General features: G+C 48.6%; 1 protein-coding gene across 3 annotated transcripts in view; it reads right to left on the bottom strand.

Annotated features, from left to right (window-relative positions):
* The window catches only part of SREBF2 (sterol regulatory element binding transcription factor 2), a 59,127-nt gene that overhangs the window by 14,808 nt on the left and 23,928 nt on the right, over positions 1-20,391 (bottom strand). For all 3 annotated transcript variants that reach the window (XM_045464629.1, XM_045464630.1, XM_045464632.1), the window contains exons 2-11: positions 19,811-20,248; positions 18,605-18,786; positions 17,782-17,928; positions 16,181-16,402; positions 14,519-14,633; positions 14,145-14,326; positions 12,217-12,409; positions 11,443-11,624; positions 8,289-8,565; positions 6,407-6,576 (exon numbers count right to left, since the gene is read on the bottom strand). In XM_045464629.1, coding sequence (XP_045320585.1) covers positions 6,407-6,576; positions 8,289-8,565; positions 11,443-11,624; positions 12,217-12,409; positions 14,145-14,326; positions 14,519-14,633; positions 16,181-16,402; positions 17,782-17,928; positions 18,605-18,786; positions 19,811-20,248 — 2,108 coding nt within the window. The remainder of the gene's footprint in view (positions 1-6,406; positions 6,577-8,288; positions 8,566-11,442; positions 11,625-12,216; positions 12,410-14,144; positions 14,327-14,518; positions 14,634-16,180; positions 16,403-17,781; positions 17,929-18,604; positions 18,787-19,810; positions 20,249-20,391) is intronic.

Below are 20,391 nucleotides of genomic sequence, written 5' to 3'. Positions count from 1 at the left end.
AGAACTAGAAGCAGGCTCCAGGCTCTGAGCTGTCAGCACGGAGCCCGAAGTGGGGCCCGAACTCACAAACTGAGATCATGACCTGAGCCGAAGTCGGATGCTTAACCAACTGAGCCACCCAGGGGTCCCTAAGCTTAATTCTTGAGAAAAACCTTAGTTGTAAGAAATTTCACTGTGAGTGTGTGTGTAAGCTGGAATTTGGTGATTTGAATTAACAAGAAATATAAATCCTGGGATACAGTCTCCACAGCATAACTTCCAGAAGGAAAACTAAAAAAGTAACTTCCGTTGCTCTTCAATTTTCTTGGCATTATCACCTTATAATTTCCCTAAATCTTACAGACACCAGAATCTACCCAAGCTGCGGGTGTGAGCCCCCTCCCCTCTAAGTCATCTGCTAACTGCCAAACTGAGCAGCTGTGGCTGGAGACTCAGAACTGCTTAGATCCCAAGAGCCACCCTGTACCACCCAGCCAGTCCCGATTCCACAGTCCTCCCACACCGGGCTTCCCCTATGGTTCTCAAACTGTGTGCCAAGGCACTCTGAAAGCAACAGCCTGAACTTGGGAGGGGCGCCACCGGATATTTTACAGGGGATATTTTCTGAGGTAAATAAATACAGCCATGCTCAACACAAGTCAGACACCAGGTAAACTAGTAAATGGGGGTAGTTGGAAGTCTCAATGGGAGACTGCACGACCTTCCTTTGGATGATATCACACCTTTAAGAAGCTGGGTTTTTAGAGGCTGTTGTAATAAAAAGCAAGTGCTGCATGAAAATCACTGTGGAACAGGAGACAAAATTGGTGGTGTTACTCTGATTTCAAAGTTTGAAAAGGTATGTGGTACCCAACAGACACATGTACCCCAGTAGTAAGTAACTATGGTTATCAAGAATAAAAATATTATTTCCTTGGGGCGCCTGGGTGGCTCAGTCGGTTGAGCGTCCGGCTTCGCCTCAGGTCATGATCTCGCAGTCTGTGAGTTTGAGCCCCGCGTCGGGCTCTGGGCTGACAGCTCGGAGCCTGGAGCCTGCTTCGGATTCTGTGTCCCCCCCTCTCTCTCTGCCCTGCCCCACTCGTGCTCTGTCTCTCTCTGTCTCAGAAATAAATAAAACATTAAAAAAAATATTATTTCTTCTTTCAATTTTGTGTATATTTTTTAATGGCTACTAAATTGTTAAGAGATAAATATGTATCAAGATATTAAATGGAACTGTTAGGTATTTCTGGGGCGCCTAGGTGGCTAAGTGTCAGACTCTTGATTTCCGCTCAGGTCATGATCTCATGGTTCATGGGTTTGAGCCCCATGTCGGGCTCTGCACTGAGTGTAGAACCTGTGTGGGATTCTCTCTCCCTCTCTCTCTGCCCCTCCCCAATTTGTGCACGCTCTCTCAAAATAAATAAACATTAAAAAAATTAAACAGAATCGTTAGGTATTTCCTTTAGCCCAGGGAACCATGAAAAAATTACTGAGACACAAAGGGTGCCATGAACTGAGAAAGATTGCAAACCTCTGGTCTAAATCATTTTCATGGAGGCCAGCCCTACACCTGCCTTCAAAGTCTGACTCATTTGCTAGCTAAATATATTTGGCTGAATTCAAAGCTTCTTCTTCCTCTTTAGGAGAGTACTATCTGGGTCTCCTAATCTGTCCCCTCCCAAGAGAAGCAAACAGATGAAAGGGGCAGTTACCTTCCTAGGAATCAGTTCCTCTCCTCTGCCCACCTTACTGAAAATGCAAATTTGGCAATACATCAAGTGTTCCAGATATTTTTGGCCTTTGAGTGAGTGTCACCATCTCTAGAGATTTAACCTCAAGAGACACTTCTACAAGTGGGTGAGGAGAGTGTGTGACGACTCTCTCTGCAGCACCAGAACCGCAAATCCTGGAAACAACCCCAGGGCCAGACAGCAAACGTGCCGGGGTACCAAGTCCCCCGGCGGAATAAGGAGGCAACAAAGAAAGGGGCCCAAGACTTACTGTTTGGTTGAAAAAAGCAAGTGGTAAACCAGGGTTTCTGGTATGATCACACTAAGTAGATTATAATGCATATATATTAGTACATGCAAGAAGAAAATTCTGAGGAAGTACACATCACATTGTTCACTGCTTGTCAGGCATACCAAATCTTTTTGAGGATGGGGCCTCATGGGCAGGGGGGGTTTTAAGGGAAACACTTTCCTGATCCTCAGCTGCCACACATACACCTTCCTCAAATGGTGGTGAGTCCCTCTGAAGAGTAGCTGCGTCTTGGCAATAAGGACAATCAAAACCCCAGAGGGACTTCTGGGATGACAGGTTGATCCTAAAATTTATAGGGGGAGGTAACACTAGTCACTAAAGCTAGAGGGCTGATACATCCAGATATCAGGACATATTAGAAGACTCGACCATTAGGGGTGTGTGGTGTTGTGCAATGAACAGATCAGAGCATCCAGAGGCGGACTCGTTATATACGGACACTTGATTTATGAAAAAAGTACCACTTGGTGCAGAGCAGAACGGACAGTCATTTTATTTTATTTTTTTTTAATTTTTTTTCAACGTTTATTTATTTTTGGGACAGAGAGAGACAGAGCATGAATGGGGGAGGGGCAGAGAGAGAGGGAGACACAGAATCGGAAACAGGCTCCAGGCTCTGAGCCATCAGCCCAGAGCCCGACGCGGGGCTCGAACTCACGGACCGCGAGATCGTGACCTGGCTGAAGTCGGACGCTTAACCGACTGCGCCACCCAGGCGCCCCCGGACAGTCATTTTAATAAGAGTCTGGGGCAGGGAGACATTCAAGCGGAAAAAAAAAGTAGCTCTTGCATGCCCACCTCCATCTCATACAAAAAATCAACTCCTGGTAGATATGGACTTGGATGCGGAAAAAAAAAAGTCCAGTGTCTCGCAGACAACAGAGGAAGGTGTCTTCACAAGTGAGATAGGGCAGAGATTCACTGAACAGGACACAAAGTGTATGTAACGGAAAAGACTAATCATCTGATTCAACAAATATTCAGAACTTGTGCTCATCAGTTGACGCCATTTAGAGAGAGACTAGGCAAGCCCCAGAGGGAGAGAGATCCATACAAAGCACACATCCAACAAAGGTTTGGAGACAGAACAAAGAACTCCTTGAATCAATAAAAAGCCCAGCATCCCAAATAAATAGGTAGGACTCTTCTGTGGTTTTCACAAAAGAGAAGATCCAAACAGCCAATGAAAAGGTGCTCGACATCACTAATCCCCTGGGAGTTACAAGTGAAAACTATCAGGCACCACCAGAAGGGCCAGAGATGACACTATCCTCTGTTCGGTGGGGATGTGGAGCTGGAACTTTCTTTCATACACTGCTGGCGGAGTGGCAACTGGTACGTCTGCTTTGGAAAACCGTTGGGCAGCGTCTACCAAAGCTGAACATCCACGTAACCGCTGACCTAGCAACACCAGCCCTAGAAATGCAATCTCACGCTCACCAAAAGATGAATGTTCACCGCGGCACTATTCCCAATAACCAAGGACAGGAAACAACTCAGCAGTCCATCTATAAGTCTAGTCATAGAATGGAATACTATAAAGCAATGAGAATAGACCATCCATAACTATATGCAACAACACATATGAATCTCACATATGACACCGAGCAAAAGCACATACTGTAGGACTCCCCTCATGCAAAGTTCCGAGGCAAAACATGAGAAGTGATCAGGATGGTGATCACTCTGGCTGGAGAGCTTAGGGGTAGGGGTAGTTTGCTAACTGCAAGGGGGCCTAAGGGACACTTCTGGGGTCCTGGTCATGTTCTGTTCTTGATCTGTCTGCTGGTTTTATGAGTGCATTCACTCTGTGCAGTCACTGAACTGTGCACTTAGGATTTACGTACTTTTCTACATGCATGTTATACTTTAACAAAAAGTTTATAAAGGGGCGCCTGGGTGGCTCAGTTGGTTAAGCATTCGACTCTTGATTTTGGCTCAGGCCGTGATCTCACAGTTCGTGAGACCAAGCCTCAAGCTGGGCTCTGTGCTGACAGTGCGGGGCCTGCTTGGGATTCCCTCCCTCTCTCTCTCTGCCCCTCCCCTGCTCATACACTCTCTCTCAAAAACAAATAAGTAAACTTTAATAAAAGTTTATAGAAATAACAAATGAAGAGGCAGATTAAACTATGGTGACCGAATTCAGAATAATGGTTATCTTTGTAGGGGGCAGTGTGAGTGAAAGCCTGCAAAAACTTCTGGGCATGATGGGAAGTCCTACTCCTTTTTTTTTTTTTTTGAGAGAGAGAGAGAGAGAGAGAGAGAGATCACACAAGCATGAGCGGGGGAGGGGCACAGAGGGAGGGAGAGAGAGAATCCCACGCAGGCTCCATGCTGTCAGCGCAGAGTCTGAGTCCCAAGCAGGCTCCGTGCTGTCAGTGCAGAGTCTGATGCAGGGCTCAATCTCAGAAGCTGTGAGATCATGACCTGAGCTGAAAACAAGAGTCAGCACTTAACTGACTGAGCCACCCAGGCACCCTCTTCTTCTATTTTTTCAAAGATTTTATTTTTAAGTACTCTCTACACTCAGCATGGGGCTTGAACTCACAACCCTGAGATCAAGGGTCACATGTTCCACCAACTGAGCCAGTTGGGCGCCCCAGAAGTCCTACTTCTTGGCTCTGGGCAGTTGTTACAAGCTGTAAATTAAAATGTGCACATTTAGGGGCGCCTGGGTGGCGCAGTCGGTTAAGCGTCCGACTTCAGCCAGGTCACGATCTCGCGGTCCGTGAGTTCGAGCCCCGCGTCAGGCTCTGGGCTGATGGCTCAGAGCCTGGAGCCTGTTTCCGATTCTGTGTCTCCCTCTCTCTCTGCCCCTCCCCCGTTCATGCTCTGTCTCTCTCTGTCCCAAAAAATAAATAAACGTTGAAAAAAAAAAAAATGTGCACATTTTTCTGTATGTGCATTGTATTTTGATAAAATTAAGGTCTTCAAAACACCTTTGGGGGGGCACGAAGTTACAAGTGTGATAACATGCCTATGTTATCAGACATTAGGACAAACAAATGGAATAGGGAAACAGCCTGGCTGATGCCTCCTGCTCTTAGCCTAGATTGGCCTTGCCTGGAAATGCCACCTTGACTTCTCTGAAGACTGGGTTAAGAGCCCAGTGTGTTCTCTGGGCAGCCAAATAAGCCTTCCACTCACCTACTGTCCTTAAGGCCTGTTCCTTGTCTGAATTCCCTGCCAGACTGTGTGCTCCCTGAGGACAGGGCAAATGTCTTGCTCACTGCTGCATTTCCACTGCAGAGGATGCCTGGCCTAGAGCAGGGACTCAGTAACATTTGCTGAACGAACATGTTATCTAGGGTCACTGAGACAAGATTGAGACACAGAAAGTACACTGGGCTTTCCCATGCTCTCTGTCACCTAGACTGTGGTGACACACTTCAGGAAACATCAGTGTCACCACAGGGCACATTCCTATTCATCAGCTCATCAGTGTCATTACTGAGATATGCCAACAAACGGAGATGTGATCGTTCTGTTCTGAACACGGCTGATGTATTCAGCAGCCTACTCAAAGAGAGCACCGAATAAAACATGCCTGTTTCTGCTGGAGTAAGAAAGCCTGAGGTCAGCAGATGCTGTGAACTAGTTGATAACAAGGACTGTGAATTAGCCAACTGTGAATTCCCAAGGCTGGCCCCATGCCGGGCACAATGGAGGCGCCTGATAACAGCAGTTCCTGCCCTGGGTCTGACCTGAGTTCCTTGAAGACGTGCACGGCGGTTTCCCGTTTCTGGACTCACAGTGCTGTGATTAAGGTATGTAATCACTACCTTTCTTTGTGAATAAAAACACCAGGAGACACAACCAGAAAATTTCAAAAATCTTTATGACCACAACGGGGCGCCTGGGTAGCTCAGTCAGTTAAGCATCTGACTCTTGACTTTGGCTCAGGTCATGATCTCATGGTTTGTGGGTTTGAGGCCCATGTTAGGCTGTGCACTGACAGTGCACAGACTGCTTGGGATTCTCTCTCTTTACGCCACCCCCCTCTTGCGCCTTCTCTCTCAAAAATAAACTTAAAAAAAAATTTTTTTTATGACCACTTGAAGAGCAGAAGTCATATATTTAACCCCTTGAACCCAGGTCACTCTGTATCACTGAGTCCATCTTACTTCAGGTGCCAAAATGTCCCACTTATGCTTACAAGAGCCATAGGGTTTGGGGTTTTTTTTTTTTTCTTTTTTTTTGGCAGGGGGGGTCTGTTTTGTTCAGTGCCATAAATATTTGTGAAATAGCCTAGTGGATGAATACCTACTCCTCTAGATAATCAGCACCCAAAGGCAGACCCACATCTGTTTTTGCATCTCAGCTCCTGGCTGGGGAAGGGCGCTTAGTGCAAGTCTGCAGAGGGGACCTGCAGGGTACTCACCGCCAGGAAGCCCAGCTTGCCCCCACAGCGGGTCTTGAGCCCCATGGCAGCAGTCAGATGGATCTCAACCAACATGCTCGGCGGGACTTTTTCTTCTGCACACTCAGCCAGGTTCACGGCGCACAAAGCCATGTGCACATCTGAACAGGCAGATCCTGCAGGAAGCTTCCCTGTGGCAGGCAGACACAGACACTGATGTTAACACATTCCTCCAAACCAAGGTTTTTTCTGTTTTCTCTAGTGCAGTCAGAGTGAGAGCAGAAGGACTGAAGACAGTACTTGGACTCTGTCATCAGATGGTCCTGGATGGGATGCTAGGCTCTGCGACTCAGTAGCTCCTTTCTGCCTCATAGGTTCCTTTCTACCTCATAGGTTGTTGGGGACAAGAGAAAATGCATGTTAAGTACCCGGCACATGGCACATGGGACGTATAAATGGGAGCCACTATGACTGCAGGCTGTTGTACGGGACTCGGAGATGTGCACTGCAACATTTTCCAAACAGTGCCAACAGCACAACCATGTTCTGCTAACACACCCTATGCCTCCAAATATCGGAGGAGGTGATAAAAATTAGAAAACAAAACAAGAAAAAAAAAATTGCCATTAATTTATTTTCATTTTAAAAGAATCTACAGTATATAAGCACGCATCTTTTTGAGGGAGAAGTAACATAAAACAGCCAGGACAGCCAGACACATCATGGGTTAGTAGGTGGAAGGCTAGGAAAAGCTTACTACACCTCCCATATGAGGGTCGCACAGCTCACATGGTGTGACCTTGAAGTCACGGGCCAAAGTGTCCTTGCATAGGCTCATCAAGGCTGCGAGGCTTTCATGCTGTTTCTTGCTTTGGTCCGCACTACAGGGCTGGGAGGTGACTAGGGCGAGCAGTCCCCTCGTTTTGCTAAGGGAGGCTCAGCTTCAGGGGTGGCCCCATATCAAAGGTCCAGACGGTGGCCAAGCCAGGCCTCCTGACCTCATCAGCCCCCACGTTCTTCCCACGGGGCCACCCTGCCTGCCCCGTTTTTTATCAGCCCTTACACTTTGTTCTGCACAGGCATCGGGTGTTGGTCTCCCTCAAGAGGCACAATCTGGCTTTCTCTTTTCAGGGGAGGGGGGATGGAAGCAATGTGGGGACCATACTTTAGTCACCTGTCCTCTCAGTGCCTTGTATAAAGCCAGGTGCACAGGCATCCAGCAAATGTGGAGGGAATGAGTGATGGGAACTATCCCAGCTGGTATAGTTCCAGACCCCAGGTGGGGCTCCTCCCTGGGAATGTCCTTCTGCCTGGAAGGCACATCCCCTTCCACACAGCTGGCGTCCTCTACGCATCCTGTCACGCAAAGCCAAGACTTTTCAGAAAGCTTCCTGAAACCCTCCTCAACAAGTACCCCCTCCCTCCTGCCTCCGACTGAAGCCCCATCCTCTGCTACCACTACCACACTAAACTGTCATTCACTTGCTGACCAGCCTGCCCATCCTTAGAGCAGGAGTTTGTTGAAAGAAATAAATGATATTCCATTGAATCTAAGATGACATCAATTTTAAGTTTACTATTAATTTTAGGTGCCACTAAGGAAAAAACAGTGCCAATTCACCCATTCCATATCTCTGTGATTCCATATCACTGTGTAAATAAGGGACACAACCCAAGGGTAGAGATGTTAATGTGAAAAAATGTGCATCTTAAACTGATGAGCTGCAGTAACGAGCTATCTTTACAGCCACGAGTGTAGGTGGAAGGCCTGTCTAACCATTCGAGAAGAGTAGTGTAAAAAGGGCTTCAACTGGGACCAAAAACTGGCAAACCAAGCCAGGGTGGAGACGGCATGGGGCACCTTAGGGCCAGCCGGCAGTGGTAGCCACACCCCCCGCCTCACCTGTGATGTGCAGCTGGTGCAGCCTGTGATAGGCCAGGGCTGCGTCCCGGGCGCTGGCCTTAGCTTCGTCCTCGAAGCCTGCTGCAGTGGCTGGGGTGGCCCGCCAGCGCTGGAAGACCTTCTTGAGCAGCCAACGCACCAGGCGCAGCTTCTGCAGGCTGTAGCGAATCACATTCCAGGAGAGGCTGCAGGCCAGGTCCAGGCGGGAGGTGGGCAGCGCCCGGCCCAACACTGATAGGCAGGTCTGTAGATTGGCCGCGGCAGCCGCAAAATCCCCCTAGAAAGCAGCAAGAGGTATAATGTTCGCTGGCCTTGCTGTGGCCTTTTTATTTTGCTTTACCAAAAATTTTTACCCTCCCTTCACTCCCTAGATTATCAGAGTAAAAAAAATCACTAGGAACCTTATCCCCCAGAAAGAATGATTGCTGACATTTTCATATGTTTTCTCCTGGCTTTTTTTTTACTAAATTGGGATTGTACTGTGGTCTATCTATGATCAAATACTATCCACAAATTCCCGTAGTAGTTTTATACATAAGATGATAAAATGGATTTAGATGATCTTTTAGGCTTTTACGTTCTCAAAGTGTGGTTCCTGGAGACAAGTAGCGTCAGCCCCTGGGATCTTGTTAGAAATGCAAATTCTTGGTCCTCCAGCCCCCCCCCCCCCCACCTATAGAAACCGCCTCTCTCTGAGAACCACGGCTTCAGACAAACACATGGCAAAACTACTGTAACCAAGAATCTGGATGAACTACTCTTTGCCAGCCTGAGAGGTTCTAATGGAGAATCTATGGCTCTGTATTGGAAGACCTCTTTCTGCCTCTGTTTCTCTCATCAATGGGAAACAGAACGAAGCCATCCTCTCCTTTCCCGTGTCCTCCGGTGAGTACGACACCCGTATTTCCTCCCTGCACCATTATGGGAAGTGGATCGGGACAAAGGGAGCACCCTCTCCCAGCTGATGCACAGCTTCTAACACACTCTGGTGTGTTAGAACACACCTGCCTCCTGGTCCCTTCTCACCCCCAGGGCCCTCTCACGGCACTTCAAGTAACACCGCTCAGACAGAGGATCCCACAGCTCCAGCGCTCCCGACCCTGGAGTCAATGCCACATCATTTCCATTCCACTTTACGGCTCAAATATTTCCCAAGTCAGTCTTTCCTTTCCATTCCAGGTTCTTGCCACCTCTCGACAGGTCTATTCCAGGAGCCGCGACCCTGCCTCTGTGTATTCGGTGCCCCCTCCTCCCAACCCCACACTTCACACAGCTGCCAGAATGATATTCATTAAACACAGACCTGAACCTGCCTTTAAGACACACATCTTGTAATGCTTTTTTTCTGGGAATAGTCCCGCTTCACGGGATAGGCCCCCAACAACCACATCTACATTCCAGGACCCACAGCCCTCGGCATGGCTGACAGCTCCAGGCTGGTCAATCAGATTCTCTCTTGTGGGCACTGCAGCCCGCAGGAGGGGAGGGTGGCCTGTAGTGTACTGCAGCCAAGGACTGTTCTGCTTCTGGTGCCTCTGACATGTGACGTTTAACTCTTCCTTTGATGCTGTGTGTTGCCCCAGAATCCTCCCCATAAATTTTCCTTTGTTGATTTCTATTTTTTTTTTTACTCAAAAAAATTTTTTTTCTTTTAATGTTTACTTATTTTGAGAGAGAAAGACAGAGTGGAAGTGGGGGAGGTGCAGAGAGAGAGGGAGACACAGAATCCAAAGCAGGCTCTAGGCTCTGAGCTGTCAGCACAGAGCCCAACATGGGGCTCGAACTCATGAACCATGAGACCATGACCTGAGCTGAAGTCGGACGCTTAACTGACTGAGCCACCCAGGCGCCCCTGTTGATTTCTAATTTTTTTTTTTAATTTCTATTTAAAAAAAAAAAAAATTTTTTTTAACGTTTATTTATTTTTGAGACAGAAAGAGACAGAGCGTGAATAGGGGAGGGGCAGAGAGAAGAGAGACACAGAATCTGAAACAGGCTCCAGGCTCTGAGCTGTCAGCACAGAGCCTGACGCGGGGCTCGAACTCACGGACCGCGAGATCATGACCTGAGCCGAAGTTGGACGTTTAACCGACTGAGCCACCCAGGTGACCCTATTTTTTTTTTTAAATGTTTGTTTACTTTTGAGAGAGAGAAAGAAAAACAGCTCAAGTGGGGGAGGGGCAGAGAGAGAGGGAGACACAGAATCTGAAGCAGGCTCCAGGCTCCAGGCAGTCAGCAGAGAGCCGGATGTGGGGCTTGAACCAATGAACTGTGAGATCATGACCTGAGCTGAAGTTTGATGCTTAACTGACCGAGCCACCCAGGTGCCCCTCTTTATTGATTTCAAAAGAAAACATTCAGGGGCGCCTGGGTGGCGCAGTCGGTTAAGCGTCCGACTTCAGCCAGGTCACGATCTCGCGGTCCGTGAGTTCGAGTCCCGCGTCAGGCTCTGGGCTGATGGCTCAGAGCCTGGAGCCTGTTTCCGATTCTGTGTCTCCCTCTCTCTCTGCGCCTCCCCCATTCATGCTCTGTCTCTCTCTGTCCCAAAAATAAATAAACGTTGAAAAAAAAAAAATAAATAAAAATAAAAAAAAAAAAATTAAAAAAAACAAAAGAAAACATTCAGCTAATTTTCCTGCTCAAAAACCTTCCTGGTTCTCCTTGGGAAAAAAATCCCCAAATCAGTTACTAGTCAAAGACCTCTCCAATTTGGGCCCTAGATACACTTCCAGCCTTAGCCCTCACCTGTCCCAGACATATCCTATAACTCCAGACATACTGACCCACCTGCTGATCCCCAAATATCTCATCTACTCAAGACTTCTCCACCTGGAAGGTCCTCCCTCCCTGACCACTCTCTGCTCAGGTCCCAGATTCCCTCGGCCAGAATTTGTCCTTCCTGCCCCAACCCCTGCAGCACTTTCTTCTTCCTCTGTCACAGCACAGACTGCAGATCCTCCCATGTCCGCGGAATCACTGACACAAAGGTGTCCTCTCACCTGCTGCCCTGTGACTGTCAGGGGCAGGGTCCCGTCCTGCTCTTGCCACCCCCAAGCACCTATGACAGGACTTTATACGCTGGCTACTCAATGTAAGTCACTGAGTTATCAGCTGAGCCTGGGGAGGAAGGGGGGAGGTGGACGGCAGGACTCACCCTGGCGAGGTCCAGGTCTGCCTGCTTTCGGTGCCTCCAGAAGGTGACTGAGGAGCGTGAATGTGGCCGGATCACTGGCTCCCCGTGGACCAGCAGCTTCACAAAGACGCTCAGGACAATCACACCATTCACCAGCCATAAGAGGATCGTTGGCATCATCCAGTCAAACCAGCCCCCAGAGCCTAAAGAGGAACATCTCAGCTGAGCCAGGAGGAAAGGCCTCCCAGAGCAGCCGTAGGGGACTGCAGGGCACCTCGTGACCCCCAGCATTTGACAGGTAAGAGCCTTCTACCTCACTTTCAGAAGAAGTGTGGATGACAAGATTGCTTCATTTAGTAACAATGTCTAAATGCTTTAGGTAGGGATCACTATCAGCAAATCTGGGACAGTTCTGTAGCCTAAACAGGAACCCTATAGCCCTTGTCATTATGGAGCTGGGTGCCACAACAGTCTGTGTTAGTCAAGGTGGGGTCGGACCACTGGTTTCATGACTCAGGCAAAAATATCAGATCTTCCTTCAAATAGGTATACTCCCACTTCCCTTATCCCTGCCCCCATGACAACAGCAGTGTGGGTTCCTGATTTGTTCTGTTCTTACTGAACTTGGGCTTGCCCTGCTACTTCCAAAATGTGGCTTATGCCAGTCCCTACCAAGCCTGCGACAAAAGCCCTTCGGGACCCCGTGAATGAGCAGAGCGTTTTGCACACACAGGGCCCATCTCCTGCCACGGCAGCCCACCCATGCTTTGGTGGCACGAAGGGCCCTCTACCTACCTGACTCAAGGGACAGTATGCTGCGGCCGGAGCCAGAGTACGGGTGCTGGTCAGAGCTGGGGGCCCCTCTCCACCGCAGCAGGGCAGTCAGGGGGTTAAAGGAGAGGCACAGGAAGGTGAGGACACACAGCAGAATTCGAGAGCGGTCCACCATGCCCAGGGCTACAGGAGGAGAGTCCGGCTCATCTTTGACCTTCAAGACAAGAGATTGGAATGAACATCACATGGGTTTTTGCAGCATTTTACTAACATTTATATATGTACTGGAGTCAGACTGGGAGATTTAAATTTAAGACCACCAAATCAGGCAGGAATAGAGCCAGGAGGCAACTAAGAAGTCCACAGCTCTCCCACTGCTTCTCAAACCCTGGCACGCTCGCCCTCCTGCCACCCGAGACAAGGACATGTTCTGAAGACCAAAGGTAGAGGAGTCCTACTTATAAAACAGAGCTCTGTCACAGAAGAGAACATTATGCATGATTTTGTTTCTGTAGAATTCCACAACGGACAAACTCATCGGAAGTGGCAGAAAGCAGATCAGTAGCTGTCTGAGGCTGGAGGGGCTTGTGTGAACTACCTGCCATGGTATATGAAGGGGCTTTGTGGGTGATGGAAATATCTTGATTACAGTGATAGTTACATAAGCGTCTATACTTGTTAAAACTCAACAAACTGCATGCAGGTGTGTTTTACTGTGTGTAAATTAAACATCAGCACAATTGATTAAAGGTATCCAACTTCAGTATGGATCTGCTTGCGGGAGTCTGTCTGTTGTAAAAGCATCATGTTGCTTTTCTTCCCTCCCCATTTCACAGAGGGACAACTGGAGGCAGAGGCCTGCCTGTCCGGGGAGCCTTCCTCTAAGGGAGGAAGCCTAGAGCCAGATCTCCCTGGATCTCAGAGTGCACATACTACACCACTCCTTTTCGATATTTGAAAGCCATCTGAGGGGCGCCTGGGTGGCTCGGTCGGTTAGGCGTCCGACTTCGGCTCAGGTCATGATCTCACGGTCCGTGGGTTCAAGCCCCGCGTCGGGCTCTGTGCTGACAGCTCAGAGCCTGGAGCCTGTTTCAGATTCGGTGTCTCCCTCTCTCTGTGACCCTCCCCCATTCATGCTCTGTCTCTCTCTGTCTCAAAAATAAATAAACGTTAAAAAAAAAAAAAAAAATGAAAGCCATCTGAAAATGTCCTCTGAGGACAGATACCTAGCTAATTCAACGTATCTACCATATGGTCTTTTGTTATCAAACAGAATCACATTTATGAAATATTTCAAAACTAGAGCTCCTTCAGCAAAATTAAGTACGTGTTACTACAACAGTTTGATCAAAAACTTAGGCTACAAGGGAAGTTTGTGCTTTCGAAGTCAGAAATTGCCAATGGTCTCTGCAGGTTCCCCAGGCTAGATCATTAGGCTCGAGCCTCTTTTGGCTAATTCCATTAAACAATTGCCAGGGGCTTTCTTTGACAATTAAAGGCCCTGGGTTGGAATGTTTTTTGTTAGATTGCAAATTGTAATCATTTCCAGAAGAGGACCCAGAGGCAGCCTTGCCCTAAACCAACTGAACAACCTCAAAAAGTGGTCTTGCCAGGCCCATTATGGGCGAAGGATGTAATGAGGCGCCTCCGGCAACTCCTCGTGCTGGCGTGACAGCTGCTGTGTGTTCCCGTTCTGAATCTGGCCCTTAATCCTCTCAGATGGTCTCTTTCAGCAAGGACCAGTTAAGACCGGACGACATTGAACCAGTTAAGCAGATTCTGTGGGGGTGGGGGAGACAGGAGGACCTGACTAATTTCATTGAATTCCTAGTCTTCTCCAGCCCCGGTCCTCTGAACACCTGGCCTGGCCCCTGCTGGCAGCTTCTTCCACAATTAACTCAGGAGAGATGGGGAAGATCCAAGGATCAGGGGATTTCAGAAGCTCATACCTTTGCATCATCCAACAGAGGGCTTCCTGGCTCAGAGTCGATGGAATAGGGGGAGAAGCCAGCCTGCGACCCTGAGTCAGAGGCCGGAGGGGACATCAGAAGGACATTCTGATTAAAGTCATCGATCTTCAGCTCCACATCATTGTCCACCAGGCTGCCTAGGTCGATGCCCTTCAGGAGCTCTGCAAAGAAAACCACATCTGGCAAATGGTCTGTTTCTACAGAGCCCCGCCTGGGCCAGGGCCAGGGCTGGGCTGGGTGAGGGGCACATGGTCCTTGCTCTTGCTTCACCTCTGAAGGCACCCTGTACACATCAGTGGGTCCTCCCCAGTGCCCAGCACAGGACTTCTACAACCGGAAGTGAGCTTACTCACTGTTTTTCTGATTTGCCAGCTTCAGCACCATGTTCTCCTGGCGCAGTTTATGATTAACCTGCTGCAGGTATTTGATGTAGTCAATGGCCTTCCTCAGGACGCCAGACTTGTGCATCTGGGAAGGAAGACGGGTGAAAAGACAGTGGCATCGCTGCAGGCTGCAGAGCCAGAGGGGAGAGACCCAGAGCTCACGGGGTGAAGGCGTGACTCCAGGTTCAGATGCTGCCTCACTCACTGGTTAGCTGTGCAACCCAGGACAAGTTACCCAACATCTGTGAACCTCATTTTCCTCGTCCTTAAAATGAGGATAATGATAATATATGAATCACAGGCTTGTAGTGAGGGTAAAATGAGATAAGACATGTAAAGAGAGTAGCCCCTGGTCTGGTGCATAGTGACACTCGATAAATAAAAATTAGCTTGGGGCGCCTGGGTGGCGCAGTCGGTTAAGCGTCCGACTTCAGCCAGGTCACGATCTCGCGGTCCGTGAGTTCGAGCCCCGCGTCAGGCTCTGGGCTGATGGCTCAGAGCCTGGAGCCTGTTTCCGATTCTGTGTCTCCCTCTCTCTCTGCCTCTCCCCCGTTCATGCTCTGTCTCTCTCTGTCCCAAAAATAAATAAACGTTGAAAAAAAAAAATTAAAAAAAAAATAAAATAAAATAAAAAATAAAAATTAGCTAGTACTCCCACTTCTTATAATAATCTTAGAACCAAAACAAAATTTTATTTTTTTAATTTTTTAAAATGTTTCTTTTTGGGAGAGAAAGAGAGACAAAAAGTACGAGTAGGGGAGGGGCGGAGAGAGGAGGAGTCACAGAATCTGAAGCAGGCTCTAGGCTCTGAGCTGTCAGCACAGAGCCTGACAAGGGGCCAGAACTCACGAACCGTGAGACGATGACCTGCCGAAGTCGGATGCTTAACCGACTGAGCCACCCAGGCGCCGGGAACCAAAAGACGTTAAAGAAAACAAACAACCAAAGACCAGAGCATTGCTGGATAGCTACCTTAAGTAAAGTTATATTAGTACATTTCAGATCTATAGGCTACAAGGAATATAAAATTTTCTTTCAAAACAGAGATGAGGAAGCAAAAAAATAAATAACAAGAAAAATAATTTAAAAAATAGAGATGAAGATAAACAGATAACAGGTAAAAAAAAAAAAAAAACAGAACACCTACACGACAGAAGACACATTCATTGAAACACCAGAAATAATGAAAAATCTATGTCCTCTATTTGCTGTTAAAGACCCAATCTCCATTTTGTCTCCTCCCTCAAAGGTACGGTATTGCTAACCAGCCCTGAACACAATTAAACATACGGTGGCAACGCCACCAGCCGACTCCACGGTACACACGGTCCTGCATCTGCCTGCTGGTGAGCAGGGGGCAGTCCTCTGCCTGGGCTACAGGGACCCATGATCACTGCAAAGCAGTCTCAAAGGTCTAGGCAGGTCACTGCCTTTCCAATCCCCAACAGTTCCCTTATGTTGGTTAATATTTTATAATCTTGAAAAAACCCCAAGATGCTTTAATTAATAAGAAAGCACCTCTAAACCATCCTGATGTTCACTCACTGGATCTGGGTCTTCCAAAATTCCCACAGTAAAGACCAGTGGAGGGCAAATGGTGGGACATGAAATACCATTTTGCTTGGCACCTACCTTGGCATCCGTCCCCATGACCAGGTCTTTCAACTCGATGATTTTGTCATTGATAGAGGAGCGATACCGCTTCTCAATGATGTTGTGAGTCGTCCGCCTTTCTCCTTCTTTGGGGGGCTCCAACTGCTTGACTCCCCCCGGTACCTGCTTAATGGGCACTTTCTCTTGCCCCATCATCACAGGCATTGTGGTCAAAATGGTCCCATTGCTGCCCACCAGAGTCTAGAACAAGCACAGACATGGGGCAGAGTTACCCCGTGGTCAGTCTGAGTAAAGCAACTTCACAGCACAAACCTGCTGGCCTTGGCCATGTGGCATTGCCTGGTCTGACCCCTCTCCTCAATTAAGTCAGGCCCCAGGAAGCTGCAGGAGCCATGGTACCTTACTTACTAGGCCCCTTTCAGAACCACTGTCAACAAACCACACCACAATAGGATTAACATGGATAAATAGGTTTCAACCTTTGATCTAGGGGTACCTGAAACAAGTCATATGATTTCTGCCCTTCGGGCAAACCATTAACCACCTCTGAGCTCGTATATAAGGAAAACTTACTCTTGGTGTGGGATACATCTTTTCCTTTCATATGACAGTGCAGTCACTTGCTGCATTTCCTAATATAATTTGGCCATCAAAATGCACAAGGGCAGAACTGACAGAGCCATCCTATTAGATAAGCAGGCCAACTGTAGAGGCCTTCCTCCTTCCCCCTCAGCTCTGCTTTCCTCTGTTTCTATTTTTACTAATTTTAGTTTTATCTTCTTCACTAAACGACCTCAATATCCAAACGGCCAATGAACAAATAAGAAGCCACTCAACTTCACCACTCATTAAGAAATAATTCACACATAATAAAAAACACACACTTTAAGTGTGTGACGAGTTTTATGTTTGGATATGACGTGTAACTAAGATAATCCAGACCAAGACACAGACCATTTCTATCCCCTTAGAAAGTTCTCTTGTGCTTTTCAGTTTCGCCTGTCCCTTCTCCCTCTTGCAGTCACTGCTCTGACCTCTATCGCCACAGCTTAGTTTTCCCTCTTCTTGAATTTCATATAAATGGAATCATCAGCATGAATTCTTTTGTGACAGGCATCTTTTTGCTCAACACACTGTTTCTGAGGTTCAGCAGCTGTATGTATCAATAGCTCTTTCTGGACATGTGGGCTGTTTCCAGTTCTTGGCTTCTATGAAGAAAACTTACTTCCAAATTCTGATCACCTTTGACTCTATTGGACTCTCCTGCCGCAAGACGCTGAAAATAGCTGTGGCCCTACAACTCAAGGATGGGTGCCTTCCATGTCCCTCACCTTGGAGCCCCTCCCTGCCTGGTGGGCCTGGGGGTCCTTCAGAAGCCAAAACGCCATCAGCAGGACCTAAGAGTCCTCCATACTGATGGCCCTGTATAGAGGTGCTGCCCAGGAACCGGGAGTTAAAAAAGACTAAAAGGGGGTATATTTGCAATGTGACACATTCCATGGAGCTTCTGCACCTGCCCACCCTGTGTAGAGGCTTTGTTAACATCTCTGAGGCCTAATGCCTCCAAGAAAGGAGGAGGAGAGGGGAGAAGGGAGGACAGGGAGGAAGGCAACTCTTACTGGTACTTGAAGGGCAGCTGTCTGGATGGGGGTGGTGAGGGCGGTGAGGGCTGGGTTCTGGACTGCGGCCATGACAGGGCTGCCATCTGTCTTTAGTGTGGTCAAAACAAGGGAATCTGTCTTGATGATCTGAGGCTGTACCAGGACCTGGATGGAGAATGAAGAAAAGGAAAAGGAAGGCAGTATTATTTTTCTATTTTGCTTTACTTTCTTACTACACAGAGACTCCCTCCGGGAAAGAATGAAAAAATAACATGTTCCCAAAACTGAGAACACAACTTGATTACTGGGTTGAGACGGAGAAAGAGTATAGCTAAAGAGGGTCCTGGGTTTTAAGGGTGAAAGGCTTCGAAGACGGCAGTGCCAGCACCTGGCAGGGGCAGAGTGGGGGGTGGTGGAGGGGAGGGAGGTCCGATTTTGAACAAACTCAGGAAAGCCAGGAACATGGCTGAGAAGCAGAAAGGAAGAACCTGGATTTTTTTTTTTTCCAAAGATTAATTAATGACCTTGGTAATAAGAAAATATGGTCCATTATGATACATGACTCAGAAATATCTTAGCACACCTCTTTCCAGTTTTACACCCATCGGATGCTTAAATATCACAATCCACCTGCATTTACGGAGGCTGTGAGGGCCAGTCTACACTTACAGATGAGACCTTAGCCAGGTCTCCATTCCGAGCTCACTGGTGCCTCACAGGGCCCAGGCACCCCAAATGCTGCTCCCTTACACTCCGCTGGTCCTTCTGAGTAAGTGGACCACACCTTCAACCAAAGACCAGCCCCAACCGGTGCCTCCCTGGGTCCTCACCAGCCACCTACCGGGACCTGCTGCACCTGGGGGGCAGCAACTGTCTGTACCGTGGCCGGGGCAAGGGTCTGCAGCGTGCCATTGGCCGTCTGCGTCAGCACCCGCTGGGCCTGCACCGTCTGCACCTGCTGCTGGATGGTGACTGGCTGCACCTGGGAGGATGTCACTAGGCTTTGGACTTGAGGCTGAAGGACTTGGGAGAAGAGGAGGGAAAAGTCACATGGACAAGAAATGCACGCTGTTGTCACTGTAGCTGCAGTAATAACCGAGGACAGGGTGCCTCAGAACGCTCCCGACTCCCCACCTGCTGCTGAAGAAGATGTGCACGACCATTTACAAGCTAATCTAGATAACAAGAACATTCCATGAGAGCTGCATCAATTTCTGAGAGAACCAGAACAGATTATTTTATTGCTCTGGGTGCTAGGGTGGAGGTGAGGGGAGCTAATCAGCAAATGACTGCACCCAGCAAGGGAGTTCATAGATACAGAGAACCAACAACTCCATGGGGCTTCACTTCCTCTCATGAAAAGAATGGAAAATGCACTTTGGGATGACGGTCTCAGCTCTTTGCTTTGCTGCCTCCCCACAGCCCCTAAACCCCCCGAAGCACATAGGAGAACTGTCAGAGCCTTTGAAATTCAGAGTAATACCAATCCCGCCCAGGGCTCCCCAAAGGGTCGGAGGGAAATCTGATGCAAAGGCACTGGGCAAAGCACAGCAGAGAAAGCCACTCACTCAGCCCCCCCGCCCACGGAAGGCCTAGTATGAGGCCTGCTGCACGGAGACCTAACACCTGCTATGAGTCATATATTCTCTGTAGCACGTGCTCAGGAGATGTTTGCCGAATGAATGGTTCTCAATCTATAGGTGCCAAGGGCTGGCTGGTGCTTGGGTCAGTTTCTAGACTCATTGTATTCCAGCCTGTAGCTCTAGTTACCAGCACAGCCCTGTGTCTACTATGCTTGTTAGATTCTTCGACCAAGTATCCTTGAAGCAGGCACAATAGATATTAAGGTATCTGAAGAGGCAGAATGTGAACGGTTCTTGTACCCACTGTCCTCCCTGCCCGTTACCAAAAACTCCTTCAGACAGGGACCAAACCGATGGATTCTGTCATCCCCAAAAGGACGGAACAATTTGCCTCAGAAGGTCTGCAAACTGGCACATAAACTTTTGAACCAACCAGTCACTATGGTATCTGACTTCTGAATCACCTTGAAAGCTGGTAGCTGCATTCTGGTATATCAGAGGCTGCTGGATGATCCTTGTCTGGGGAGCCGTGCTGAATGTCGGGGTGATCATCACCGTCTGCTGCTGCAGCTGAGCTGGAGGCTGGGGCTGGGGCTGGGGGCGGGGCTGAAGAACGGGAGTTGCCCTGGGTGGGGTGGGAACTGCAGTGGGGGGAACTTTGACCTGCAGGGCTGGAGCCTGGGGGGAAGCGGCCGAGGGAGAGAAGGAAGGTAGAGGGACCTGGCTGAAGGACCGCTGCAGGGAGGGGTCCACGGCTCCACCCCCGCCATTGCCACTGCCGCTGCCACCACTGCTGCCACCGCTGCCGCCACCCCCGCTGCCACTGGGGAAGGAGCCACACAGCTGCTCGGAGAACAAGTCAGGGAACTCTCCAACTTGATTGCTGACAAACTGCAGCATCTCTGTGAATAAATAAAAAGGGGTCATTCTATTGCCATCCAAAACATCTAGCAACTTTCAAATTTGCTTAAGAAATGGAGGCCTGCAAATCAAAAGGTGTTCCCATGGCCCTCGCAGAAATGGGTCGGGGAAACCTCCCCCTTCC

This window comes from Leopardus geoffroyi, chromosome B4 (assembly GCF_018350155.1).
Source record: "Leopardus geoffroyi isolate Oge1 chromosome B4, O.geoffroyi_Oge1_pat1.0, whole genome shotgun sequence".
Taxonomy (NCBI): Eukaryota; Metazoa; Chordata; class Mammalia; order Carnivora; family Felidae; genus Leopardus; species Leopardus geoffroyi.
This window is presented reverse-complemented; position numbering and strand designations above follow the sequence as displayed.